General features: G+C 51.6%; 1 protein-coding gene and 1 long non-coding RNA gene across 4 annotated transcripts in view; one reads left to right on the top strand and one right to left on the bottom strand.

Annotated features, from left to right (window-relative positions):
* The first annotated feature begins 97 nt into the window (after positions 1 to 97).
* LOC116835231 (uncharacterized) lies at positions 98 to 26,024 on the top strand. Its single transcript, XR_004376148.2, has 3 exons — positions 98 to 195; positions 12,232 to 12,362; positions 25,159 to 26,024. It is a non-coding gene; the product is annotated as an uncharacterized LOC116835231 (long non-coding RNA).
* Positions 3,213 to 27,753, bottom strand: part of SH2D3C (SH2 domain containing 3C) — a 51,082-nt gene continuing 26,541 nt past the window's right edge. For all 3 annotated transcript variants that reach the window (XM_032797913.2, XM_032797914.2, XM_032797915.2), the window contains 9 exons: positions 15,256 to 15,384; positions 13,560 to 14,008; positions 12,249 to 12,373; positions 10,166 to 10,731; positions 8,809 to 8,924; positions 7,959 to 8,130; positions 6,852 to 6,963; positions 5,037 to 5,243; positions 3,213 to 4,410 (listed from right to left, as the gene is read on the bottom strand). In XM_032797913.2, coding sequence (XP_032653804.1) covers positions 4,235 to 4,410; positions 5,037 to 5,243; positions 6,852 to 6,963; positions 7,959 to 8,130; positions 8,809 to 8,924; positions 10,166 to 10,731; positions 12,249 to 12,373; positions 13,560 to 14,008; positions 15,256 to 15,384 — 2,052 coding nt within the window. In that variant the 3' untranslated portion in view covers positions 3,213 to 4,234. The remainder of the gene's footprint in view (positions 4,411 to 5,036; positions 5,244 to 6,851; positions 6,964 to 7,958; positions 8,131 to 8,808; positions 8,925 to 10,165; positions 10,732 to 12,248; positions 12,374 to 13,559; positions 14,009 to 15,255; positions 15,385 to 27,753) is intronic.

Raw genomic sequence — 27,753 nt, 5'->3', positions numbered from 1 at the left:
ATTTGAAATGAGATGGAGCAGCAATGAGGGGGTGAGCTAGAGAGAAGTCACTCCACGTGACAGAAGCCGTACAGGGGGAACCAGCAGCTGCTGCACTCATGGATGGGTGCAGCTAACAGAGTCTTCCAAGACATGCATTCTGCATAACACGAGTGAGGATCTCGCTTAAACTTACAACTGGTGATTAGTACACAGGTAAGTTTGCTATTTTGGGGTATGGGAGCGCTCCTGGGGGCCCCATTTTCACCCTCTCATTTTGCCCTGTAAACCTGGGGCCTTGGCATTGCAAACAGGCTCCTTTTAACAAAAAAGAGTTTGAAGCAGCTCCCTCTGGAGCCTGTCTGTCCCCCACTCCTCCCAGCACTGAACAGAGGAGGTTGCTGTTGAGGATTGCAGAGCATGCCCCTCTTGACTTAGAACCGAGCATAGTCACTCCTCAGCGCTTGCAAGCCTGCTGGTTTGGGGCATGAGAGGACTCTAGGGACAGGAGCTCAGGCGGATGGCTGGCAGTGTCAGACTGTTGCCTTTATCAGCCAGCTTTTACTGGTAAATTACCCCCTCCTCCTTCTGCCACCCCCCACAAGACACTTTGACAGTTGTTTGCAGTGTTGTTGTAGCCGTGTTGGTCCCAGGGTATGAGGCTGTGTCTATACTAGAGACCTTACAGTGGCACAGCTCATGTAGCTGCTCTATGCCGATGGGAGACGACATAATTAAACCACCCCCAACCACCCCATAGTTGGTAGCTATGTCGGCGGGAGAAGCTGTGTGCTGTGGACACTACCGTTTATGCCAGTGAAAATTCTATTGCTCAGGGATGTGTTTTTTTCACACCCAACTGACATAAGTTTTGCCAACATGTGTGGTAATGTAGACATAAGAGAGACAAGGTTGGCGATGTAAAAGATACTATTACCCCACCTGAGTGCTGTGTATGTTGGTTTAACTTATGTTGGTCAGAGTGGTAGTTTATTCACATCCCTGAGCAACATAAATTATACCATCATAGGCTGTAGTGATAAGACACTTTGAGTTACACAACTCTAAAAGCAACACCGGGTGGCGCCTTCTCACTAAATCAGCAGCGCTCCAATTTTTTCCAAAAGGTGCAGCATATATTGTCTCTTGGCTTCCTCCTTTCCCTGCACAACCTCATGGATCTTCTTCCATTCCATTCGCAATCACAGCAGCAGCCACAGCCACAGCATTCCAGCAGCAGCCACAGCAATTCCGATGGCATAAACAGAATTCCCCAAACCCTAGGTTTTGAGTGGTTTTACTTTAAGTTGTCTTTGGAGCCCGTAGTCCAACCATCAGGCTGGTGTGGTCATCAGAATTATAGCAAAGCGAAAAAATATACAAGCCGATCAGGAGTTCTAATGACCAAGAGAAGTTCTGGAGAGGTTTTTACCCTGCAGTTGGCTGAAAATGCCAGACCCAGAGGATGGCTGGGTGATAACCAGCAATGATCATTTATGAACGGATGGGCAGACAGCTTTTTCTGGTGTAAAGCAAAGATGAAAAGGTGGATAGGTTTTTAGAGCTAGGTGCTGATGACACCCTCTCTCTGTTTCACCGTACACCCTCAGGTGTCTGTTACATGCTACATGTTGCATTCAGGGCTGAGTGGGTTAGTCCCAGCCCTACAGATTGGGATACTGTTTGATAATGTTGTGAAGTCCTTAGTGGACCTCAAACTCTAGGGACCATCTAATTTTGAACATAAGCTGGTAATTGTCCCCACTAGGCAACAAACGCGTTATCAGAAGAAGCCCACTGATCTTTTGAAGGTATGTGAATGCATTGTCCTCAGAAGGAGCTCTGCTGCGCCTAGGATACATCGCAGATCATTTCCCCTGTGGTCTTTGAAAGGCATGTGAAATGCTTCCCAAACAGCTCTGCAGCCTCTAAGGATGCTTAAGGAGCAGCACTTCACAGTCATCCAATAACCAGATACAGACATGAGTACAGGAAGCCCCTAGTCTGAACAGTGGTAGTACCAGCCTTAGGAGGCAGTCAGACAAGAGTACTTGACAGCAGGCTTGAAACAAGACCTGAATTAATTTGATGAAAGTTTAGACTATCTTTGTAGAAGTAGAAACACTGTTCCACTGGTATAGAGCATGGTGAGAGAGAGGGAGCGCATGTGGGACTTATTCAAGTCAGGCCTGAAACATCTAACCCTTGATCTTGGTGCTACTCCTGCTGGGAAAGGATTAAGTGGGCTCTGCTGACTCATTGTTGCAGGTGGCTCATTACCCCATTTGGATAAGGGAGGCGGGAGTGACCTTTTGGGGAGATAGGATCCAGGGTGTGGGCTGAACAGTTCTGAAGGAGGAACCCTAGGAGCAGGGCCGGCTCCAGGCACCAGCATTCCAAGCTGGTGCTTGGGGTGGCATTCTGCAAGGGGCAGCAGTCCCTGTTGTTTTGCCCCCAACTAGCACGCCGAATTGCCGCCCCAGGCGGCGGGTGCAGTCAGTGCACCCCTAGGGCGGCAGGCACGTTTCCGCTGCAATTCAGCAGCAGCTTCTATGTTTAGCTGTCTGGGGCTGCTTCAGCTAAACATAGAAGCTGCAGCCGAATTGCTGCTGCTGCGGAAACGCGCCTGCTGCCCTAAAGGTGCAGGGACTGCCCCCGCCGCCTGGGGCGGCAATTCGGCACGCTGCTTGGGGCGGCAAAAACTGTAGAGCCGGCCCTGCCTAGGAACAGCCAAGTGCAGTGAGAAGGCTTGACGTGAACTCTGTTACGCATTGGGGTGAGATTTTGACTCTACATTTGCAAGCAGACTCCTTACAACCAGGGCAACATTATCGTTTTCCCTCTATAGTTGGCTTGTCTGTTAAGATTGTATTAACCAAATTAGGACTTAATGGAGCAACTTAACTCCATTGAGTCAACTGGAGCTACACCAGGAGGGAACAGCAGGAACAAGGTCAGCTTCACTACGTTCCTGCCTCCAACAGGTGCAATTACTATTACTTAATATGTTCTCAGGCTATTCCCACTGCAACTGTTCTATTTGTATGCTCCAGGTGCATTAAATTTCTAAAGTATTGCCAACAAAAGAAGAAACACCATTGATGCTTGGGGCACAATACATAGACACCACCGACACTTGGGGCATCAGTACAAATGCACCTTGAATGGTACAAGCTTGTGTCACTATAGAAAAGTATTTTAAAATGTCCTCCAAAAGATGTGAGTCCATTGAAGAAGAGCATAAAAGTTTATTGTATGTAAGAACCAAAAACAACAAAAAAACCCACTTCCCCCATGATCTATGTACACTTATTTACAAGATGAAATGACGTGAGCATAATTATTTACAAGAACGTCCTCACAAGTCTGTACATCAAGAAGTAATTGTGAAATTTATTTACAGGCAGAATTAAGAGGCCTCAGACAAGACAGAGAAAAGATAAAACATCTTGAGGCCAACAGGCTGTACAAGTTGGGGCGGCACTGGGTGATCATAGCAACTGGACCCCATGTGGCTGAGAACCAGCAAGGCTGAATGAAGAACACAACGGTAATGAGATACCTTGTGATTGCAGGGCCAGAGGAGGTGGATTTCTGGCTTAACAGGCATCTTTGTGTAGATCAGCTGGGATGCACAAACTGGCCTATACTACAGCTGAGAATCAGCAGGAGGTCCCATGGCTGGGAGTGATCAGCGCTCTCCTTCCTCCACAAATGTGCAGCTCAAAAAATTTGCACTGGGACTGTCCAGGGAATTTCGATAGGATTTTTAGTGGGGAGGGTCCGTTAGTGAGATTCCACTATTGATTTGTATTGGTGGTCGAGGAGGGGAGGTCACTGCTTTGTGTGAAAATTAAATGCAGACTCCTGTAGTTTGCATGTGTGGAGCATGGATGGACCTATATCACAACAGCTGTTCTGGGCTCCCTCCCCCTTCCCCATCAGTCTGGCATGCTGGAATTTTTCAAAAGGTTTCTCTTCTCCAGAGATCTACAGCTGTACCCATCCCAATGCCATGATTTCACTCGTGGGCAGTTCTTTCCTTCGCAGATGTTAAATGCCAGCTTTCTTCCTCACGCTCTTGTGCCTGGCTGGCCCCCCTTCTGGGTCTGTGGTACCCACAGCTTCCTAGCCCCCATGGGTGCATGAGGAGGAGTGGGCTGGCTTGCAGACTGGGGACCTGGTTACTTGGCCTCTTGAAGGACTGATTGGTGTTACCCTCCCCCTGTGAGTTTAACTCTAAGTCCCACGTCGGTTACAGTTCACTGAACCGCACAGAGGGTTCTAGCTTGTGGGACAATGCAGTGAGAACCTTGTCGAATTTCTCGTAGCGCTCCCGCTGGCTGCTCTCAGCACCGCGGCTGCCCCAAAGGAGACGCATCTGGAACTCAGTGCTGAAGATCTCAAGGAGCTCAGCCTTGCCCTGGAATCCTGCAAAGGACACAAGACCCAAGAGCATCAGAGAGAAGCCAGTCCACCAGGGGACAAGCTCACCACATGCATGCTCTGCACCACCACCCTAGCCTAAATGGAGCAGCAGGAAGCAGCTGGGATTCCTCTGCCTTTCCAGCTCTCCAGGAGAAGCAAACTGGCCTGGGGCCATGAGATCAAGAGAGCACATGGTAAAACGGGTTATTCCAGGAGTAGTAGCAGGGTTGGGAGGCTGATGGTTCTGTTATGCTGGATGGGGTGAAACTGACCTGGCTGGAGCTCTGAGTTGTGAGAAGAGATGGACCACTGCAGGTGGTGCTGATGAGAACCTTTTATGCCATACCCAGCCACAAGGGGGTGCTCCAGTGGTGAGTCCCCTTTTCCACAGGGGTAGATGCAGACCACTAAATTACTGCCAGCAGCATGGCATCCCCACTTCCGTACAGGAGAACAGCCCCAGTTCTGACAGCGGGGCTGGTGTGGAACCAACTCCACAGGAATGGGAAGAGGAAGATCTAGTGTTGTGTGGACCTTCCCCTTGCCAGGGGAATACCTGGTGGAGACTGGAGGGGCTCTTTGGCCCGAAATGAGTTGGAGATCACAGATCAGACTCAATGCTTCCTTACCCTGAAGCTTCACCTCTGCGTTGGTATGGTACAGTCCCCCGTGATGCGCCACCATCCGCGCTGCTTCCAGGTGGGCCATGACAACCTCCACGCCATTGTCCGTGTTTTCCCAGGGCTCAGGGCTGTCCAGGAGCACGGCATCCCGCTCCAGGAGTGTAATAAGGGGCACAATATGAGGGAAGGTGGTATTGGTCAGCGGAGGGCCTTCTGCGAGAGAAAAAGAACACACCCACATCCTGAATTCCCTGGCTAATGCCTGATGTTTCAAGAGCCAAAGGGTCATACGCTCACCTTCGAAGGGTCAAGAGTCATACGCTCACCCTCAAAGTTTGTCATGGTGAGAGGTGCAAGACTGAGAGCCCTGTGGACTGGTGCCCACCAGATAGCTACAGAACAGGTACAGTCTGGGCAAGGTGCCCCCAAACAGGCACTTCCCAACATGCCCCAGTCTTTACCCCAGAGAGGAGGGAGACCCTCCCAGGAGCAAGAGGGTAGTCCAGTCCTTGGTCTCTCACTACCAGCAAGGGGGTCAGTTAGTACCAGTTACAGCAGTTTGTGTGATGTGGACACCTCTCCTCTACAGACAGGTCTGGGACAGTCAACTCATTTCACCTAGGTCACTAAACAGCCATCAGATGATCAGTCCATTACAAGCCCTGACCTGGACATGAACTGGGGACCTAGAGGTGAATACTTCTATTGGGCCAGATTGTCAGGAGGATACAGTCAGATTTCCAAGCACTCAGCACTTGGGATCAGATTTTCCAAGAGAGCTCAGTACCCAACACTGCTCTGAGCCCTTTGGAAAATCTGGCTCTGTCTTCCCCACTGTTTCCCTCTTCATGTCACCCCGTCTCCTCATGGTGGAACACGCAGCTGCTTACCCAGAGTCACCTGGGACGGGCAGTTTGGCTCTAGAAAGCAATGTTTATGCCCAGGCACTGCTTTTATTCTGAATGGGGCTATTTGGAAAGTAAAGAGGCAGGACTGGTTGGAAGGGGGTGGGAGGTGTTCCGGAGTGCACGGGTTGTGGACAAGTGAACAGCTGGACTCCATTAGCTTGGGGTTGCGGCTTCTGCAGGGTCTTGCAGCTTCTGCATCCTAGCAGCAGCATGCAAACGCTGACTGTAATGCCCTTGGCCTTGCTAGGCAGGGGGAAGCCCATGGAGGAGGAAGGATGAACAGATCACAGGCAGCAATCCCACCTTGGCAGCCCCAGTGGCATTTGGTGGCCCATGCAGGGCTGTCCAGAAGATTCAGGGGGCCTGGGGCAAAGCAATTTTGGGGGTCCCTTCCATAAAAAAAAGTTGCAATACTATATCCTTGTGGGGGCTCCTGTGAGGCCCGGGGCCTTGGGCAAATTGCTCTACTTGCCCCCTGCTTTGAGTAGCCCTGGACTCAAGACTTCAGAGGTCTTGGAAGGAGCTGCTGCTGCCATAGGGTGGAGTTAGGTTCTGAGGGGAGGCGTAGAGCACCAGGGACTGGAATGGGGAAGAGGGGGCAAGGGGAGGGTTGAGTGGGGTAGAAGAGATTTTTGGCCATGGTGTTGGGGGCTGCCCCTTTCCAGAGGGCTCTCACTATGGAAATACCTATCAGGATGATGAAGAGTCTGGCAGGAAGCCAGGTGGATGTAACTGGGCACATCCATTTCCCCTCTCTCGTTCAGTGGGATGATACAGGAAAACGGGACAGGGACTAGCCCATCCAGAGCTCCATGGATGGAGGGAGGAGCTGTACGGACCTTTGAGAGGGAGATTCAGAGCAGAGCAAAGGGGAAAGAGAAATGCCAGGCGAACGACTCTTCCTCTTCATTACCTTTTCCTTCATTCAGGCTCTTCAGGAAGGGCTTTAGCTTCTTCTCATAGAGGATGGCCCCCTCGGTGTGCCGCTGGCGCAGTGCCATCCAAGTGTGCTCTAGCCGTGAGATCTGCAAGCAGCAGCAAAGGAGAGGTCTGACCATGGGACAGGCAGCAGCACGCTCTCAGCTCTACAGGGACTCTCCCACTAACGCACTGGGATTCCAACGCTCATGAGGGACCAGCAGCACCAGCTAAAGCTGGGGACAGACTAATTCTGGGTGGATCTGCCAAATGACCTCATTCCTGAGCTGCAGCCTTCCTGCTATTCCAATCCAGGGACACCCCGGCAGCTCAGCTAACATGCCTCGCTCCTAACCTGCCACACCTCCTGCTGCGCCCATCTAGGATCCCCCACAGCTTTGCTATGAACCTCGCCCCTAACTTGCGGCCTCCCCTGCCGGTCCCCTCTGCAGACTCCCTTAGTTGTGCCAGCTCTCTGGGCATCTATAAGCTTGACCATGCAGCAGTGGTGAGAAACTTGAGAGCTCATCAAAAGAACTTTTGCTTTGCTGGTATTTTTTCCTTCCTCCGTGGCTGGTGACAGACAGCAAGAGAGATGGGGAGGGCAGGGAGCAGCTCCAGCTCCTTTGTACTAGGGTAAAGTGAGTTCCCAGCTGGGCTTGATTTAAAGTTGAATTCTAATCTCCTTTCATCTTCTGAAGGGAGCAGCTTGGATTGCGAGATGCTGGGGCCTTAAAGCAGTGATTGTATCATATTGGACATCGACTTCATTTCCTCCGAATAATACAGCCTGGCAAAGAATACCAAGTCATGGTCATGGCCCTATGGGACCGGGCCATTTTCAGGGGGTGGAGATGTTCCCATCCCCACCATTTCCCTATAGTTCTGCTCTGCTCTGAGCACCGTTCTGAGTTACACCCAGGATGAACTGGACCCTGTGTCCCCCACAATATTCTCTCACCACTCTACCCCCACCCCAACGTGCTGGCATTTGGGTCTCCAGGAGCCTGAGGAATGCAGTGAGGCACATGTGATTTGGAGAGAGGGGGTGAGAGAAGGGGTCAGGCTGAGCCGAGCACTCGCCACAGAGGGATTTTGCTACCTGGGTCATTTCCAGTGCATTCATCACAGCAGCAAAACTGAACATGTTCCCCAGGGTGCTTTTCAGCTCGGCAGCCAGCTGTATGGTCTTGTGCAGCAGGGCTGCCCTCTCTTCCGTGCTGCCTGTGCAGCCCAGGATATCCACCGCAATCATTATGGACATGGTGTGGAACCTGATGTGGGAGGAAACAGAGAGGCTCAGATGTCAGATGAGGAAGGAAGCAGAGGCAAGGGAGTTAGGAGGTGGTGAGGGGATATGGAGCGTCCTGGCCGCCGGTTCAAATCTGACCCAAGTGGGGAGTGGCCAGATGTCCCCATCATGATGGTTCTGTGGTTCCCCACATGCAATGCACTGGCTGCCTCAGTCCAGTGGGACGCAACTGGAGGCCTCATTGGCAGGCTCAGCAGAGAGGCTGAGGACTGAATGGTGCCATGGAGCCTGGAGTTCCCCTAGAGGTGGACCATCAAGGTCAGGTTTGAGGCCCATCGAGAGACCAGCACTGGGTGTGGTGCTTGCACTGCAGCTGCCTGGGGTGCGTGGCTAAACTGAGGATTTTAATCTCCAGGGCCATTACTCTGGGGCCTGTCGCTGTCATTTCAATAACCTACTGAAAGCAGATTCGGGGCACAGCATTGTACGACAACGAAAGCTGCATTTGAAACCACAGGGCAAACTTGCCAAATCTGGTGGCAACGGCTAGTCCCCAAGGTCCAGAGCGAGACACCTAACTGAGGGGGGCTGAGCCCCACGGCTCTTCTGGAGTCAGGCAGGGTTGCCTGGGACAGGAGCCAGGGCAGCACTTGCTTTCCCAAGTCCCACGGGCCCCCTGCCCCTTTGCTTCCCAGCCTACCGTTCTAGGAGGTCCAGCCGAAGTCGATGGCCATGGGGCAGGGTGAGCAGCTCCATGCCTGAGCTCACTCCCATGAGCCTCTGCATCTCCTTGGTAACACCCAGTATCCTAGCAACCTGGAACAAAGAGGGAAAGCAGCTGAAGCTCCTCTGATTGAGGGGAGGGGGCTTGGCTCCTGCAGAGAAAGTTTTCGCTCTGGACAGGCTCTGTTGTGAGACAGCCACAAGCTTAGGTCTTCCCCCTGCCTCACCACACACCAGCCTCAGTGTGGGCAGGGCTCAGCCAGGAAAGCACTGATGCTTGGGATGCCCTGAGCTGCTGCCAGCGGGCTGTTTACACACACAGGGCACGCCAAGAGATGGACAGGAGAGAGAGAGAGAGTGTGTGTGTGTTGTGTGCGCGCGCGCTAAACCTGTGAACAAATGGAGATGGACCCATTTACCCAAGGGATGAGTCTCGAGAACCAGTGTGCAGACCCTAGATGGAAACAAACTCTGGAAGGGAAATGACATGGACAGGGCAGGCAGATGGCAGGTGTTTGAGGACAGCCTCAGCAGTGTCCTTGGCAGGGGATGGCTACTATGGAGCCTCTTGAGGCACTGGCCTGAGAGTCAGGAGATCTGGCTTCTTGTCTTGGCTCTGCCAAGGACTGCCTGGCTTGGGGCAGGACACTTCTCCCTGGTCCCCAGATAATCCTGCCCTGCCTCACGCACAGGGTCCCGTAAGGAATGTAATGGCTTTGAGAATGGACAGTGCTCTCTGATTACAACCCAGCCCTAGGAAGCTGGCTTCCATCCAGCCCAGGGGTGTTGGTGAGCAGGGTGGGTCCAGCTGATCCCCACTAGGTGGCCTGTGCGAAATGAGGTGGATTGTCTCAGTCCAATTCCAGGTGCATGAGTCCTCACCTTGCAATGAGCTCTCACATAATCGGTATTGATTGTCCCCTTGTCAGCTGTCTCACAGAGGCCAAGGGGGACCAAAAGAGACTCAACTGCCCTCATGCCCCTAGAGCACTGGTAATACTAATTTACCCCCACAACACCCGGTGAGGTCAGCCACACACATGCATTTTACATATTGGGAAACTGAGGCACGGAGCACTGAAGTGACTTGCTGAGGGTTACAGAGTCACTGGTGAATCTGGAATTAAAACTCAAAGCTGGTCACTTCCAGCTCCGTGCTCAGTCCACCAGACTCCACTCATCTGCTTATCTGGCACCAGATATGTCCCTCTGAGACTAAATTCTCTAGTTAAATGTCAGCTCTCCCAACAAGCCCAGGAAGGGAGGGGTTAGTTCAAGGCAGCAGGTCATGGGAATGAAATTGCCCTCCCCACCCTCCAAATCTCCAATCATACCAGGCAGTCCACTTTGGTGATGTGTCTGGCAAGGGCCTTGGCATCCACCTCTGCCAGGAGCTCCTTCACCTTCTTAAGCACGGCCATTTCCAGAGGCTTGTTTTCCAGGGGGATCAGCAGGGATTGGAACGCCACAGGGTTGAAAGACGAGCCCATCTCCACAGTGGGTAAGACAAAACCCACAATGTCCTGCTCCCCTTTCATCCTCTGCCCTGCCTCGCTGGAGACGTTCTCTGCAGTCACCCTCTGACCCCCCTCCACCTTCAACCTCTCCACATAGCTCTTAGTGGGGAGCTGCTTGGTGTCGTGAGTTGGTCTCTCCTGGCCGACAGGAGAGGTGGGGTGGAGCTGGCAGTAATGCCCTGTATCCGAGTCACTATAGCTGTTAACGGAGGGGGAAGGAGAGGCCGTGGAGTTCCCATGGCAGGGAGTGGAGTGGGTGCTATCAGCCAGGTCTGTCAGGGTTTTTTTTCCTGGACACAGCTGTGGCTCACTGGATCTTCTTATGACGGGAGATGCTGGGGTTATGCCACCAGCTTGACCCCCTTGGGGCTTTAGCCGAGTCACTGCAGAGGGAAGAAGAGACCCAGTTACTGTAGATCAGAGAAGAGACATGCATCCTAGGCACATGCATAAACACATGCTGCAGGCCAAACCGAGAGATGCAAGAGACCCAGCTCTCATAGAACAGACAAGCTTGATCGGGACCTATGAAGTTACAAATATATTTGACACGATTGTAAGAACATCAAGCCAGTCAGAGGGCAGGACTTTGAGCCCATGTTATATTTGAGGTTGCCAAGGACTGGCAGAAATTAGGGTAGTTTCTAACAGTTGTACCACCTTAAGGTTTAGTCCCCCAGTCTCATTCCAGACTAGCTGATTCTTTTTAAATAATGGGGTGTGTTGTTTTTTTTATGGCATCTGTGTGGTGTAGGTAGTTAGGAAAGATTGAGGCTCTTGTTTTCTGTGTACTATTCCTTTAAGTTTCTAAGATCTGCCTCTGTGCAAAGACAGCAGCCATTGTGTTCTCAGAGTGGCTGCAGCCTGTTACATAGGAGATTCTCACACTATGCTCTCTCTGACTGGACTTTCATTCTCTCTGGATGTTTTCCCTTAATCTGAAGAGGGGTTATTTTAGACAGTTGGTGTTTCATTAGCAATAAGTGATGCAGCAGGCAGGTAGAATTATAGGACAGATCTCTGTCATGGGGTGACAGGCCTTTTGGAGGGAACTGGGGCCAGTTTACTCGTGACTAAAGCTAGTGAGCCAGCCTTGGGGCTAATGGATTGCCCAGGGGCTAACTGATCATCCAGCTGGCTGGTTGGTGCTTAACTGCTAGGTGAGCACAACTCAGTTGGAGAGGAATCAGTATGGTGATCAGTTGGGGACAGAGAGCTCTTGGAGAGAGGAGACCCCAACAATGCATAAGGGGAGTGCCTCCTAAACTAGTTATGGGAAGGACTGTTGAGAAATGAACCCCAGTGCTGGGTAGGAGAGATGGGAAAAATAAGCCAAGTCCTGATGACAGCAGTATCCTGAGCTCCACGGAGGAGAACTGAGGGTTATTTATGTAAAGAGAACTGAAGGACTGGTGAGAACAGTACCCTAGCTTCCAGGAAGCTCTTTATCCAGGGAGGATCCAGAGACTGTGCAAGAGGGGACACCCCAACAACACAGCTAGGAGTGGCATCTGAGACTCAAATTGAAGGTCTTTCCCTGTTTGGGACATGTTTTCTGTTGATTAGTCGTTCTTTGATACAAGATTGTTTTGGACTTACAAACCCAAGTGGGGAAACTGACACAGTATCTGTAGTGTGGCACCTGGGCACTAGGGCTGAGGAAGGGGTGAAGCCTGACTCATTGACACGATCCGTATTAAGCACGTAGAGTCCAGCGTTACGTGCCACAGGGCCAGTGTCTATTTGGTAGCAGTCCGGCCCAGTTTGCATTCCTGAGCCTCTGGTGTCACACCAAGCGAAGTCCCTACCCTCTTTCCCCAATTCCACTTTTCATAATATGGATAATGCACATTTGAGTCTCTGTGTACGACTGCTTTCCACAGGGCTGAGGGATTCCTACCGGTGCTGTAGGCTGGAGACAGTGGGCTCTCGGAGATGGGAGACATTGGGGAATGGAGATCTTGGATTTGGTCCACGCTGACTGCGCAGTTCCGGATGACGTCTCGGTGATGTGGTAAGGATACGCTGGGGGCAGGGTAAAAATAGGTCAAGTCACTGATCCCTCTAAAACACATGGCTCCTGTAGACGCTCCAGGGTAGATGCCAATGGACAAATTCACAGTGTAAATGCATGTAACTGTCAGTGAACTTGTGTCCGTTTGCACCAGCAGTGAATTTGGTCCCCAGGCTTCAGAGGTAGCTGGGGTAATATGCCCACACCTCAGGAGAGGGCACACAGGACTTGATTTTCAGGAGAGCTCAGCTCCCATTTACATACCAGCACAAGTAGCCAGACTTTCAGAAGGTTGGTGGGGGGGGGGGGGGGGGCTCTGCTGAAAGGCCAGTCTGTGCTGATGGTGTTTTCAAGAGTGCTGAGCACCTATGACTCCAGCTGAAGTCAATGGGAGCAGCAGCTGCTCAGCACCTCTGGAAACCAGGCCTTGATTCTCTAGGAAATGCTCAGGACATTTCAGTATTTGAAGGCTCGCAGACAGCTAATTGAGGCCCAGCGCTTAGGTTCTGTACAACCAAAGTAAGAAGACAAACGTTTGTGCAATTTGTGTATTAACAGTCAGTGACAGCAGTTTGGATTTAACTGTTCTCCTCTCCCCAGCCTGTCCCCACCTTCCCCCTAGAGGGCGGGTAACCCAAACCAGACAGCATGGGGCTAGTGCAGGAGAAATAGCCAAGAAATGAGGGGAAATTGACTCATTTTAGTTTCACTCCCTATGCTGAACAGAGGGCAAAACTGAGCAGTGAAGAGTAAGTGAGAGTTTGACAGTTCTTTCCATTTCCCATCTCTGGCATGCTTGGCAAGGCCAGGGTATTTTTTAAGATCCAATCAAATGAAATTGGAGGAACGTATAACCCTATCAAGCTGATCAGGTATCCTGTCCATGCTTGCTGCAGGTTTAACTGATCTGACTCACTGCTGACGCTGAGGGGTGTTATCTCAAAGCGCTCTGTGGCTCTTAGCGAGGAATGCAGCTGGTTGCTGAGTATTTTGGTGTGTTGTCCAGTGAGTTGGAGACTAGGAGTTGGGATTCCTGGGTTCTAGTCTGGACTCTGCAATTGATTTGCTGTGTGATCTGTGGGTTGTCATTTCCTCTCTTGGTTCTAGTCTCCCTGAATGGAGATAATCCCAGGGATGTGGTGAGATGCCAAGGCCCTCTGATACCCTTACTGTTCTGCCTTTAACTTATCTCGTTACCTGGTGGGGCACCCCTCGCCCCTGGTGATCTTGTCGGCCGTCAGTCCATCCGTCATGGTGATGCTCCGTCTCTTGATGTGCCCCCCTTTCTGGCTGGCGGGGCTATGGGGTCCGCTGTGCTTCCCATTGGGTAGTCCGTAGCTGGCCTCCAGGTAGCGCAGCGGGAAGGTGCGGTTGATGGGGCAGTAGACGATGGCGCCGCTCTGCTCGGAGACAGCTTTGCGGTTCCCCACGTAGAAGCGCACCAGGGCTGGCACGTTGTCGAAGCTCTCCTGCTCAAACAGGTACTGGATGTGGGTGCGGCTATCGCTGGACTTCACCATCACCTTGTTGATCTTGAAGTGCAGCGGCTCATTCCTCCAGCGGCACGTCAGCACATAGTCCCCCAGGCTGGTGAGCGAGTCCCGGATCAGGAAGTCCCCGTTCCTCTGGACCAGGCTCTCCGACACCTGGGGACACAAGGCGGAGATGATCAGACGTCCCCTGCTCTGGGTGGGGTTGGCCCTGGTGTCAGCAGGGCCTTGTGCCAAGTGAGCTATTGGGTGGTTGCCACCACAAGCGACTTTCCAGAACCTGGGTGGGGGACGGGTGTCAGCTGGGGAGAGGGATCCAGGGACTTGTGTGGGGGGAGTGACTGGTGGTATTAGGATCATGAAATAAATTCATCCTGGAGGGGATGGAGAAGACTTAGGCGCATGTTGAGAAAGAGGGAGATGGCACTAGGCTAATCCCAGGCCTGGGCCCTGATTCTCCCCTGCCCTGCACCTTGTGCAGTCATTTACAAAAGTGCTGCTGCTCTGACTGGGTCACGTTTTGTACCACATTGCACTGGGGTAGGTGATTCTAGCAGGTGCACAGCAGTGGTGAATCAGGGCCCTGATCCAGGCCTCTCACATGGCTGCAAGGAGCTTGGGGGAGCTCTGCTAGCTTCCTTCTCAAAATGCTCCTTGTTGCATGAGCTGGAATCTCAGTCCCATCCCCTGAAACTGTGGGGTGGGAAGAGACCTGCCAGGACACAGAAGGGGGGCCAGATTCATGGAGTTTCCTAAGATGGGACCTATGCCCCAGTTTTAGGCTCCGCTGAGATCCACAAAACTCTCACTGAACCCTGTAGGAGCCTAAACTCCCTCATGCGCAGGGCCCCATCCGGTAGGTGGCCTCTCAGCTCAAGTGAGTGGAGAGGAGCAGAGGGGACCCTTAACAGCGGGGAGGGAGTGGGTATTTGTATCATCAGGGTTCCAGGGAACTGCTTGTGCCCCCAAGTGTTGCTCAGAATGGTCCCATGACCACATGGCCCGGCAGTGCTCTCCCTGCAGCACAGATCCACAGAGGCACTGCAGACTGGCCAGCGACCCTTTCCCGGTGGAGTGGGCTCACGTGAGACCAGCTCTACCTCTTCCTCTCACTCAATAGGTCTCTGTCTCTCTTCTCAGCCCCAACTAGGATCATATCCCAAGGCTGCCTGAAGGAGAAATCAAGCCATGACGCATCCCAGTGCAGGGGGCATGAGTGTCCTGCCCTCTCCTTCCAGTTCTGCTGCCAGTGGCAGACTGGGCAAGGTGTTGAGTTCAAAGCCCCATTGTGGAGATGGGCCTTAGGGTGTCTCTTGCTGCGCTTGTGCTTGAGGCCAGCCCGGATTCTCCAGGGCCGGCAGCCAAGGCTAGGGGCTTCCAGCAGCAGCCCAGCTCCCCCTCACCTCTCGGGGGATGCGCCCATGGTACCACACGTGGCTGCGCAGGTCCGTGCTGCTCAGTTTCAGCTCCTCCTCCAGCTCCTTATGAAGCTTCTCCGGCGAAGAGTCAAGGATGTACTTCTCCTTGGAGAACTGGAAAGAGCACAAGTGCAAATCAGCCACCACGCCGTTCCTCTGGACATGCCAGGAACCACCCGAGAACAGAACCAATGCCCAGGGAGTTACCCTTGGCCAAAGGAGAGGGCCCATCCTAGACACAACAGACACCCCTAGGAGATAGGAGCCCCACCAGCTGTAGAAGGATCCCCTCCAATACAGAGCTGCCACTGCACAGCAGAGATCAACCAACACAGAGTTATGGATGGCAGCAGTATAAGGATGGTTTGGATGGCCTGTCACCGACAGAGATCAGGGCTTGTGATGGGGGAAGGGGGATGATGGGTAAAGAGAACTGTCAGCTAACATGAACTGCAAAATGATCCTCTCACTGGGTGCACAGAGAAGTGCATGGATGTGCTGTCTGTAGTGGAACCCGAGATGACAGCTGGTTTCAAGAGAAGGCTCTTGTGAGGAGCCCTTCACTGTGCATATCCCCTGGGGCCAGCTGTGCTGCTTCACTGCCTTTCTTCCTGGACTGATTGTGTGTTTGTTCACACACGCACTCGGGAGAGGAGAGATGTATTGATGCCCCTGTTCCTCCACTCAGGCAGCATGTGCTTCTCTGAATCAAAGCACCTACAACTCCCACTGGACACAGCCTCCTCTCTGCCCTCCCTACTCTGCCACCGAACTGTATGACATCACTGGGCTATTTCTGTCTGTCAGAGTCCCAGCAGGCCAGGAGCCAATGACGCCAGTGCAACAGAAGGCAGAACTGCTGGAGGAAGAAAGGTCAGAGCCAGCGATCCTGTCTGCAGCAAGCTGCAGGTGACTACAGCACAGTCCTCAATGCCAGTTGGATCAGGCTGCGTTTACAGTGCGCTCCCTCTGTTTCTAGTGCATCATCTCAGCTGGCACTGCAGGACCCCGTCGCAATGCAATTCTAAACCCCATACCGAACTGGGCTACCATGCTCACTATTACAATATTTGCCAACTCAATCATGGCTTATCAGGTGAATGAGTCTTAATTTCTAAGTGGGGCTGGGATTTTGATCCACGAGAAGGTTTTGGACTGGATCAAACCTTTACTCTTCTGGCTTGTTCGGCACTAATTTTTCTGGGCTGTGCACATGGAAGATACGCACATGTGAATGCAAGGGATGCGTGAATAGTACATGTTGCCATGGACAATATGGAGACAGCTACATAAGACACTTGTCGATATGCAAGAGGGATGGCTTTGGTTTTTTTTCAATCCGTGGGATAGCTACCAAAATGGTACAAAGTTTCCCTCTGTTTCTAACGGGGTGACATCTCCTTGCAATATGTCTTACAGTTAATGTGGCCACATCGGGCTACTGTGCCTTGAGATATTTATGTAGCAGAATTCACTTTCCATTCTTTACAGTGGTCTGTCTATCTGTACTGCTGTTGCAGAAATATTCAATGTTACCTATCTGGCCCTCTTCACCATAGTATCTAAACTCTTCACACATGAATGGATATTTTCCCTGTGAAATAAAGAGGCTGTCACAGGGTGACACTGACTCTTTAAGAAGGAAGAGGCCAGCTCACCTGTGACAGATAAGCCAACCCCCAGCTGGGCTTAAAAGGATGCCTGGTTGGGACCTAGAGGGAAGGAGAGAGACTGGAGAGTTCCTCAGCTACCTGTGAGCACAGAGTGAAAGAGCAAGGAAAGGGGCAGGTGAGAGCTACCCTGCTGACCTTCCTGAGCTGGAGAGCCCATGAGGGGAGGCTGAAAAGGGCTGAATCACTGGTGGTGTTTGGGTCTAAGTTACGAGACTGGTGATTTTCATGTGGATATTCTAGAGAGTGGGCCCGGGAACAAGGGCAGAAAGGGACTGAGAGGGAACCAAGTGCTGGTGGGTGATGTGGAAGTGAGATCCCTAGGGGGAGAATGGAAAAATCTCACTACCTTTGTACGTTTTACTGTGGGAAGGGGGAGAACAGTTTTCCATGGCGGTTCTATGGACTATTGTACCTTGATGTCAATTATGCCCAAAGATGGGACTTTGTATTGAACAGTAGGAAACCATGTTCCTTTTTATGGCTGGAGCATGGGGATACTGAGGCAGATGCACCTGTTGTGCCATAGCCTGACTTTGGAGGGTGCCCTGGGGAGAGGTTGCCTTGTCACAGAGGTATTATCCCCCATGTAGAGATGAGGAACCAAGGCACAGTACAGCTGTGTAAGGCCCTTGTTGTCTTGTTTTGATTTTGTGAAATATTTCCTGGAAATTTCTCTGTGTTTATTCCAAAACGTTAAATATGGGTGAAAATTGTTTGTTTATTTTTTTAAAAAAAGAGGTGGGGAGCCAAGTTCTAACGGGGGGGGGGGGCAGGGGGTGGGGAGCATGCCTGGTGCTCATGAGGTAGCAGGAGAGTGCTCCCTGTGAGTCTGTTGCTGCAGCAGTCGGGAGGTCTGGGCTGCTGGGAGCTGGCTCCTTGCCCATCTAGCTCCCCCACTTCACAGCAGCTGTGGGGATGCTGCAAGGGGAAAGCTGAGTCCTGGTTCACCCAAAATTCAAGTGAAAATTGGTAAATCCTTAATACTGATTTTCCTGCTTCCCTCCGCCACCAAAACCTGGGAATTTCTCAGAGAAAAATGGGTAAATACCAAAAATGCAGGATGTCACAGATGTGTGGCCCGGGCCAAGTCACTTCAAGGATCTGTGTCTGAACCAGGACTTCAAGGCAGGTCTTTAGCAGACCATCCTTCTTCCCTGGTTGCAGCAGCTTACCTTGTAACTTATACTGGAAAGTAGTTTGACTGCCACCAAGATGCTAGGTTACACCCTGCTTTCCATTATAAAAGCACTGCCTGTTACTGGGTTGAGTCCCCCCTGTTCCCCCAGCCATCCCCCTACTCCCAAACTGCGTGTAGTTCGATGTTGTTTCTGCAGGCTCATGCATAGGCTCTAATGCTGTCCTTTCTGTGTGTGTAAATAGATGCTTTTCCCTTGCAAAGCTATTCAGCATTTCAGCTGCGCCCTCCCCGGCCCCCCTCCCACTTGCACACAACTGTGAGGTTGGAACAATCAGCATATTTGGATTACACCTCCCAGCGGGAGGCCAGAGAAGTGAGTGGCATTGTGGTCAGGATTTGAAGGGGGGGAGGGGTTGACTCTGGTCCAGGGCAACTAAAATTAAAAAAAAAAGCCCCTTCATCTGATTTGTAATCAGTACACTGTCGGGGAAAGCTCACCCTGTGGTTAAGGATGGATCATGTAGGAGTAACACAAGAGACCCATCCACCAAAGGGTTAACTCCACTCTGTCGGTCTGCTAGTATCATGAATAATAATGACAGATTTAAAGGGAATCTTTTGCATAAAAATGAGCTTTTCATTAACACTCATGCACCTGAGCCTAAAACATCCAATCCTCCCCTCCTCCCGCCCCCTAGAGAGACACAAGGGAATGACGTAATGTCTCAGATCGGCTGAAGCTGGGACTCAGGCCCAGGACCACCATGCTCAGACTCCTTGTCAGGGAGAGATGACAGGATTCCCAGAGGGCGGCAGGGGATGCCCAGTCACAAATGCCTGGTGGAGCTCTGTAATCACAGCCAGATATGCACTCACGTACACAAGCCCAGACTGTGGATCCATCCCTCTTCCTGCGAGGGAGAGGCTGGGCTCTCCAATATACCAGCACAGCATCTCAAAGGAGTTGCTCTGGATTTACACTTGTGCAGCTGGGAGTGTCACTGGGTGTCCCATTGCATTATTTGCACAACACACACTCATGCAGGCTTTTCTTGTATAGACAGAACCTGGAGCACCACTTAATACAGGCATGACCCACAGCCCTGCAGTTCAGGGTTAGTCGCACATTCTGGGCCAGCACTGAAATATTGGTTCCAAAGGCTTTGGCAATAACACATACTCAGCACCCTTTTTTGGAAGGCAGTGCTATCTAGTGCTGCAGAGCATGAGAGTTAAGACTCCTGAGTTCCATTCTCATTTCCCACCTCAGGCAAATCATGCCACCTCAGTTTCCTCATCTGTAATGCAGATACAATACCCATTTTGTCCAGTTAGAAATTACTCAGATGGTGTTCCCACCACTTCATATAAGAGTCTGAAGCATCTCACTATTACAAGTTTCCTTTGTTTAATTTCCACCTTTTCCTCCTCTTTATTATACCTACTGGCCTGTATTCCCAGGTACAATGATGCAAGTCCACTGCAATCCAGGGTGTAACTGACAGCAAAGTTTGGCTCACTCTGTCGGTTAGAGGTTTGAAGCCTCTTGTCACCCCTTTTGATTATGGGATGCTAAATGCTAAACACACCGAATAACTGTGATCGCCACATCCATTTATGGCTAGAGTCTCGCGTTCCTACTCTGATAGAACTCCCATTGAAACCAATGGGGATTTGGAAAAACTGTGGTTCTATTTCCCCCATGTCTGTGATCTGGATACATGGTATAAAGGCTGCCCTGCCCCTGCACCGGCAGAGTTCACTGAGGCCTTTGGTGGCTGAAGTTAGAAGTGAACCACTAACCATGGTCCAGCTGGCAGGATATTAAAGGGTCACACACACATACACATCCACAGGCAAATGCTTGAGACCTGCACTTGCATGGCAGCTGGCCTTGGTTCGTTAGAACGTTGCCCGCATGCCCAACACCTTCCTGTCTGCTCCCTTTCCACTCCTTCTGTTGCCACAGGTCTACGTGCTCTCCAGACCTTCTCTGTAGGTTAGCTCCTTTATCCGTTCCTGCCCTAGTTCTTTTTACATCTGTCACCATCCACCCTCTCCTTTCTTAGTAGAGCGCGTCACTCCATCTCAGGTCTCCAAGCACCTTTCTGGTGGGCTTTTCTCACTCTGGCTAGAGCCTGGAAACCAGATTACAGTGAGTATGGCTTCTCTTCTGCTGATGAAGCTTTCTCCTACCTCTCTATCCTGGACCATAGGGAAGCCTTTGACACCGTGGAGGACTCCTCCTCCTGGGTCCCTTCCATAGCTGTGTAGCATATCGAGTGCTTTCTGGTCATGGATCTGGTCCTACCTATCAAACTCTTTCGCTGGTGGAGATGCCTTCTTTACGGAGTCCCAGAAGGTTCATTTCCTCCTCCTGCTCTCTACCACCTCAATCCTTTTTCTGTTTTTTAACCTGAAACATCTCTACCCTGACAATACTCGATGCTCCATCATCTCTTGACACCTTTAATGATTCCTCCCCATCCATCTTGACCAAGTAAACTTGTGGTTTCCTCCCAGCTTCCTTCAGCTAATTGTCTCAGGCACACTGTTCTCTCTTGGGCAATCAGACCTCACATGTACCTTCCACGTAGGCATCATCCTAAACCACAAGCTTTCCATCTGCAAATCTGCCTGTCACCACCTCCCAGGCATTCCCTGTCTGTACAGTATGTCACCTCTGCTGAAGTCCCGAGCCAAGCTTTCATCTCCTCTTACAACCCCATTCTCTAGGGCTTCCCCAGCTACCTCGAGTACACAGATGCATGATTACACCCTCCTAGCCTCTGCTCTGCTGGCACCATGTTCATTTGTCCTGGAACTGGAAAACTGCCCTTCTTGTTTTGAACTCCTCCCTGGGCTTGCCGTAGCTAATCCACAGACATTTCCACTCCATGCTCAACAGGAACTTGCCTTCTTTCTGTCCCCAAGCCCACCTCTGCATGCACTAGTTGCTTGTGGTGCAAGTGCCTTCTGCTCTGCAGCCACAGCCTTCTGAAACAGCTGCCTTCTCTCTTGCTCCATGCAGCCTTCCTCCTGATTTAAAATCTCTTCTCCCTTTCCTCTGTCTCTGACATTTTATTTGAACTCTCCAGACTCAAACAACAGTTACCAGGTATTTTGGGGATCCTAGATACAGCCTCAGACCAGAAGGGGCCAACTGCAGACCTGTCACCAGCAGGTGGACTGCTCACAGGAGCTTCAACTTCAGCCCTATGCTGTATGCTCTGTGAAGCTGTCCTGTACTGTACTGACATTCCTCAGAGTATCCCAGAATCCTTTGCACTGGCACGGGCTCCAACTAGAGCCCACACACCAGACTCTTTCTTCTCCCACCTGCCGGTGGCTCCTGGGAACCTGCAGCAGAGTGCTTGCTGTGAGCCCTGCACAATGCCAGAGCCCTCGAGACATGGCACCACATGTGTCTGCCTGTGCTCAGAAACGTCTCTAGCACTGGGCTGGAGCATTGGATGTAATTCCTCTGACAGCACTGGGGCCCAATCCCGTGAGGTTCAGAGCACTCAGAACTCCCACTGACTTGAGGGGGAGCAGCAGGTATCCTGCAGGCTCCCCATAGCCGGGGCTCTCCTGCCCTCAAGTCCTTAAACACACAGGCAAAGCCATTCAACACGGCTGAACTTTATTAGCAATGAACGGTAGCCAGGGGATGCAGCCAAAGTCCAGCTCCCTCCCAGGGGGCCTAGGCCTGAGCAGATACTGTTGCCATGACAACCCCATCCTCTGACACGGAGCCGCCCGCATCTCTCCATGTGAGTGGCAGCAGCAGCTTGTTCATGGTGGCTCCCTCCCCTGCAGCAAAGGCTCCCAATAAAACACCTCCCAAACTAGCTTCTAGGGCAGAAGGGGATGCGGAGCGGAAGGATGTGCACTCAGGTGCGGCCTGCAGGGCCCACCTGGCAGTACATGATCCACACAGAGGGGGTGGAGCAGTGGGGGTTTGGGGGGATCCTATTGAAGTCACTAGTGCCTGAGAGTGGGAGGGCTCGGGGTGGGGGGCAGGGGTGTGTGGAATTGGTGGTTATGCCCTTTCCATCCCCTCTAATTTCTGCTGATGCAGCTGCTCTCAGAGCTGCCTGAAGTGGGGGAAAAACAGCTCTCCTGGCTGTTTCATTCCTGCTTTAGTTTCCTCCCCTTCCCAAGGGTACCTCGGAAAACTACAGGGAGATGTATTGAGAATTGGGGGCAATCCAGAGCAATGGGGGGGGAGTATGGGAGTGACCCCAGCTCAGCATGCACAGAGGAACAAGAAGAAGAGCTGCTGAGGGTCAGAAAGTGCCAGCAAGAGCTTTTTCAAAGCTGTTTGCTGCCTAGAATTAGTCATTGCATCATTTAGCTAGGAGAATGGCCCTTCCCTCTCCCATTAGCTTGTTCCAGAGATCTCTCTCTCTCTCTCTCTCTCTCCCCAACCCCCTCAGGCACACCTCATTCTCGCAAGAGAGACTCTGGGAGGCTCTGTAACCTTTGCCACTAACCTAAATAGACAGTCAATGGACTGCATGGGCACGTGCAGCAGAGCCCCCCAAGATCCCATCACAACATCCACACAATGAAAACTTCCCCTCTGCCCTCCCTCCTGCAAATACAGCAGGACCCACACCACAGTAGGTTAGGCTTGTGGAGTCAGCTCACCCCATCTACAGTGGGAGCACGCTATCTGACCCCCTCAGTGTATCAGTTCCCCCTGCAGGCGATAGCCATCTCCCCCTCAACCCCCCCATGCACCCCACCTGCCTTATCCCTGATGTACCCTTACACATGGCAAACCACAGGGATGCAGCACCTGGTGTGATGGGGCACCAACTTGGGTGGCAGCAAGATGCTACCACAATATCAATGTCACTAGTAATCATCCAGAAATATATAAAAGCAAGGAATAAGTTAGAGGAGTATGTTTGGTCTATTTCAGTCTGTTTTATAAGAAACTGGCATTAGTCAGCCTGAGGACCTCCAGTGTTACGCCTGCAATAAATAGATTAGTCTTGGGTTTGTTTTCCCCCTCCTCGCCCCAGCTTAGTGACTGTTACAGCCAATACCGTACATGTGGGCTTTCCCCAAATCCTCACCATCCACATATGCAAATATGCAGGAGAACAAAACCAAACAAGCCCAGCCAAGCAGCACCCACTGTCGCTGAGACTGGATTTGGCCAGGAGCCAGGACAGCATTAGTGCTGTTGGCCAGGTGCTAAACTAGCAGAAAAGAAGGGAAAATGTTGAATGAGCAGGAGACTCTTGCATTGGGGTGGGGATGTTTGTGACCAGAGAGCACCCTGAGCTGCCCTGCTGATTGGATGGAGAGATCCCACCATTGCAGGGGCTCTGCCATGCTTTCCAGCCCTGTGCTGTCCCTGGATGGCCTTGTCTACACTAGAGTGTGCTGCATTAGCCACCACTTGGTCCCCTTTGCACGCCTGTGACGCGCTGTGCAGACGTGCTAGCAGTGGACCATTTGCATTAGACATGCTTGGAATCAGGCCGCATGGTCCTTCCATGTGCAGTGCCAGCAAGGATGGGGATTGCTGGTGTGAGAGCATCATTGGTGCATGCGGCCCTCCTTCTCCCACAGCACACCTGTCACTGCTTAAATTGCCTGTCTGGTCTGCCTTCTGCACAGGGTCATGTGTGCCAGAAGCCATGTGCACAACCAGTCCTGTTCACACCATGGAGTTATGCACCATTATCCCAGCAATCAACTCCTTCAGCAGCAATCAGCTTGATTCCGCCTCAGTCACTAGCACGCCTCAGAGGAGGCCTTCCCATGAGCATGCTGCCAGCTGGCCAGGAGCCGACAAGCAGGCGCTGGCAAGATGAGGAGATCCAAGGCCAGCTGAATGCTGTCATAGGAACACTCTGGTGTGTAACCAGGCATTGTGGTTGACTAGCTGAGAAGGGCAGCACCCAGAGCAGTTAGCAATGCCAAGAGATCAAGAGACTTACGGTCCAGCACAAGGACCAGGACAATAACAGTATATCTGGTGCAGGGTAAAGAACGTGCCTGTTCCATAAGTAGCTGGACCAAGTGCTTGGCACTTGCCTTTCCATGCAGCCCAGTATGCTACTAGAGAGCATGGAGGCAGTTCACAGCACAGTGGGGAGGAAGGAGGAAGTGAAATGGTCACGCCAGAACTAGACAATAGTAGGAGCTGCCGCAGACATTACCAGGATCTGCTCGGGGAGTCCAACACAGCAGCCATGCTGGCTCAGCAGGAGGAACAGAACCTTCTGCCCAAGCTATATGGGGGCTGAGACAGTCTTCTAGGTTCCTGGGAATGCTGCCATTACTGCTTGCAAGAAGGCAGGGGAGTCCTCCTCTTCCAGCTTCCCTCCCCCTCTGCTATCCGCCCCTGTCCCTGCACAACATAGCGCTGGCTGCCGAATGCTGTCAGCCAGATGAGCGGGTTAGTTCCCCAGGGTTGGCATCCCCCGCAGTAGTAGGCCAGCTTCCAGCCGGGGTGAGAATGCCCAGTTCAGCGACTGGCTGAGCCATGCCATTCGGCTGGACTAGAAGGGGCAGAGAATCAGAGAATTTTATTGAAAGGAATTACATGGGGGCCCTGTAGCCAAGACATTTAATACTCCATTTTCTCATTCCGCCCTGGGCCAGACATGGCAATAAGACACGTTTCTCTTACCCACCTGCAATCCCATTCCATTCTTTCTACCTACTGCATGAAAAACAGTCCTGGGCATATTTTCTATGTACAACTAGTTCAGGCCATGAGAGTTAGCTTATATCACATATCATCCTGCTGTCAGGCACAAGATACCTTTTTATCAGTCTAGCAGAGAGAATTAATCTTAGCCCTGATTTCCCCCTCGCCCCCAGATCCTCAGCAGTTGTGTCTGAAAATGCAAATCAGTTGCAGGAGTAATGCATGTTTCCATCAAACCCCGCAGAACTTCTTTTAGCCTCTCCATCCAGGGAGCGTATCTTTGATACGATCCATGTGAGTAACCCTAATTTCCTCATGAACTCAAGAATTGCCTGACAGTCCCTTGCTGGGACTCTCTGCACAGGGATGCTGTCAACTCCATCACTTCTTTTTCTTTGTAGCACCTGCTACAGATGTGGGGCCGGAGGACGCGATCCATGGTGGAATGGCTAAGAAGCCCAAGGACCAGGAAAAGCAAGAGACCAATACTTGGGACATACAGGGGGACATGAGAAGGGTCTTGGAGTGAATGATGGAAGGAGGTAAAAATGACACCCGCTTTAAGAGACTGGACAGGTTCAGGCAGAAGTGGAATGAGAGGGGAAGGAGACCTGAAACCAGGCAATTCTAATGAGAGCTTTTCAAGGACTTGGGCATCACATTGAACCTAATAACTGGGCCCTGCACCTGCCAGATACAGGTTAATAGTACTCTTTGGAGCACCTCCTACTCTCCAGCTCCTTCATAGCCCTTACTCCAGGTATTGCACCCCTCTGCCACAGTCACCTAAGAGGACTAGAATCCCCAGTTAGATGGGCAAGATGCACCTGTAAAATATTGTTACCATTGTTTGTGTAACTATGTTACTCTTGTTTGCCATTGAAGCTGGCCTGAATTTTTGTTTGTGTATAATAAAGTAGAATCTGGGGGAAAGCCTGTGTAATGAGCACAATCAATCATACTGGCTTTTAATACCAAAACCAACAACAGTTCACTCCTCCATTCCATCTAGGAATGAAGCCACACATCCCGAAAGAGCGCCCACTGGTACAGAACGCACCAGCCTGTCCGTTTAGCAACACAGGTCACTGAACACATCACTCAGGTACACCACTCCCTGCACTGGCTCCCCATGGAGGTCAGATTCCAGTTCAAGGTCTCTGTCCTGATGTTCAAAGCCCTCTTTTCGAATTGCTTATGGCTACATGACCTCTCATGGCAGCTGTGTTCCACTGGAACAATGAAACATGAGTGTTGGATGGGGGCAGGCTCTGAAATGTTAGGGGGCTGTACTATGGAATAGCAGTTAGTGCAACTGCATAGTCATGTGGATGTGGGGCAAAGCTGAAGCCAAGTCAGCGTGGCTATGGTGGACATGTTGCAGTGCTGGTACTTAGATGGACACTATGCTACTGGTTCAGTCTCTAGTGTAGACACAGCCAGGGCGTGCGTATGCACGTCCATCTATCTAGATATTAGTTATTCTCACTCCAAGGCTGCAGCTGCATCCCTTTGCTGAGCTGCCATTGGTCAGAAATGATGTCATTGCCTCCAGTGCTGGGTGGCGGTGCATTGCTATTGGTGGAGGGGCAGAGATGCTGTTGTCAGCTGGAAAGGCTCCAGTCATTCATGTGAAGTTCAGTGCGTATTCACTGTGTGGGCTTGGACGCATAGATGGAGATAAAGATCTGGCAGAGCCAGGTGCGCACTTGGGGCTCACTTTTAACCCTGCATTGCTGGGACATAATGCTACATCATCTGCAGTGTCCCAGCAAGAGAGACTGTAGCTGGATTAACTCTTGCAGTGCTGGGTCAGAGTGCCTAAAGCACTTATGAGCCAGAGCTGTATGTCCTGTGGATGTTCCCTCCAGATTCCTCAGCAAGGCTTTGCAACAATCAGAAGAGAAGCTGTCCCCAGAAAATCCTGCCCAGGTTTTACGCTGAGCCCTGTGCTTGCATTGGCAGGGCTTTTAGGATTTAGACTGCTCCCTGCCTACACTCAGGCAGTGCAGACAGGATCACTAAAGCTCAGAGGGCCATACCTCACAAGTCTGGAGAGTCCTCCTGATTTAAGGAGCTCCAAGTTACCTGGGACATAAGCAGTGAACTTGTGATATGGCGCCTACCCCACACTGCTGATGAAAGGCCCTTGATGCCTTTGAGGAGCAGTGGGTGGTGGCTGGGGCTCTCTGCTCGGTGTCCCCGTCCGGCTCCCTTCTTATGACCCTTTGACCGCACTCCTGTCCCTGTTCTTTTTAGTTGTCCCCCATAATTAGTGGGGTTCTGTGGTCCTGTGGATCCTCCCCTTAGGCTGGGGGGGGGGGAATCCTTTAACAGTCCCGCCCACTTCCCAGAAACCCAATAGTACTGCTGATGAAAGGACTAAAGAGGACTGAAGAGGCCACACAATCAACCCACCTGGTTGCACCTGGAGGGTTGGCCAGGCCTAATTAATGATGAAACCTAGCTGGGGAGGGACTGTGTGATGCTATAAACAGAGGAAGTGTAGCACATAAAGGGAGGAACTCTGCAACTACTCTTTTGGTAGAAGGGAGGGATCAGGCCAATAAGATCAGGTTCCTGGAGGATGAAGACAAAGACTTGGTAGGAATATATCCAGGGAGCCTGTGGAATGACCCTTCATTGCCTGCACTAGGGTCCCTGGACTGGAGCCTAGTGTGGAGGGTGGGCTTGCATTCCCCTGGTAAGGTGGTACAAAGCCCAGGAAAAGGGTGTACAACCTACTGGGCTCAGATTCAAGAGTGGCAGACCAGGCAGAGGGATTAGACACTTGTTTGTTACCCTATTATGGGAGAGACATCATGTGACTCAGCTGGGGGGCTGAATCCTGAGAAGCAGTAGACCACCCCAGGGCCAGACTGGCTGTTAATAGGGGCTACTACAGGAGAGGATGCTGTACACTGTGCCCAGCCAGGAGGGGACATGCCAGCGGTAAGTCATCCCTTCTACGCAGCTCTTGGGTTTGTCTTTTTCTA

Source organism: Chelonoidis abingdonii, chromosome 24 (assembly GCF_003597395.2).
Source record: "Chelonoidis abingdonii isolate Lonesome George chromosome 24, CheloAbing_2.0, whole genome shotgun sequence".
NCBI lineage: Eukaryota > Metazoa > Chordata > Testudines > Testudinidae > Chelonoidis > Chelonoidis abingdonii.
This window is presented reverse-complemented; position numbering and strand designations above follow the sequence as displayed.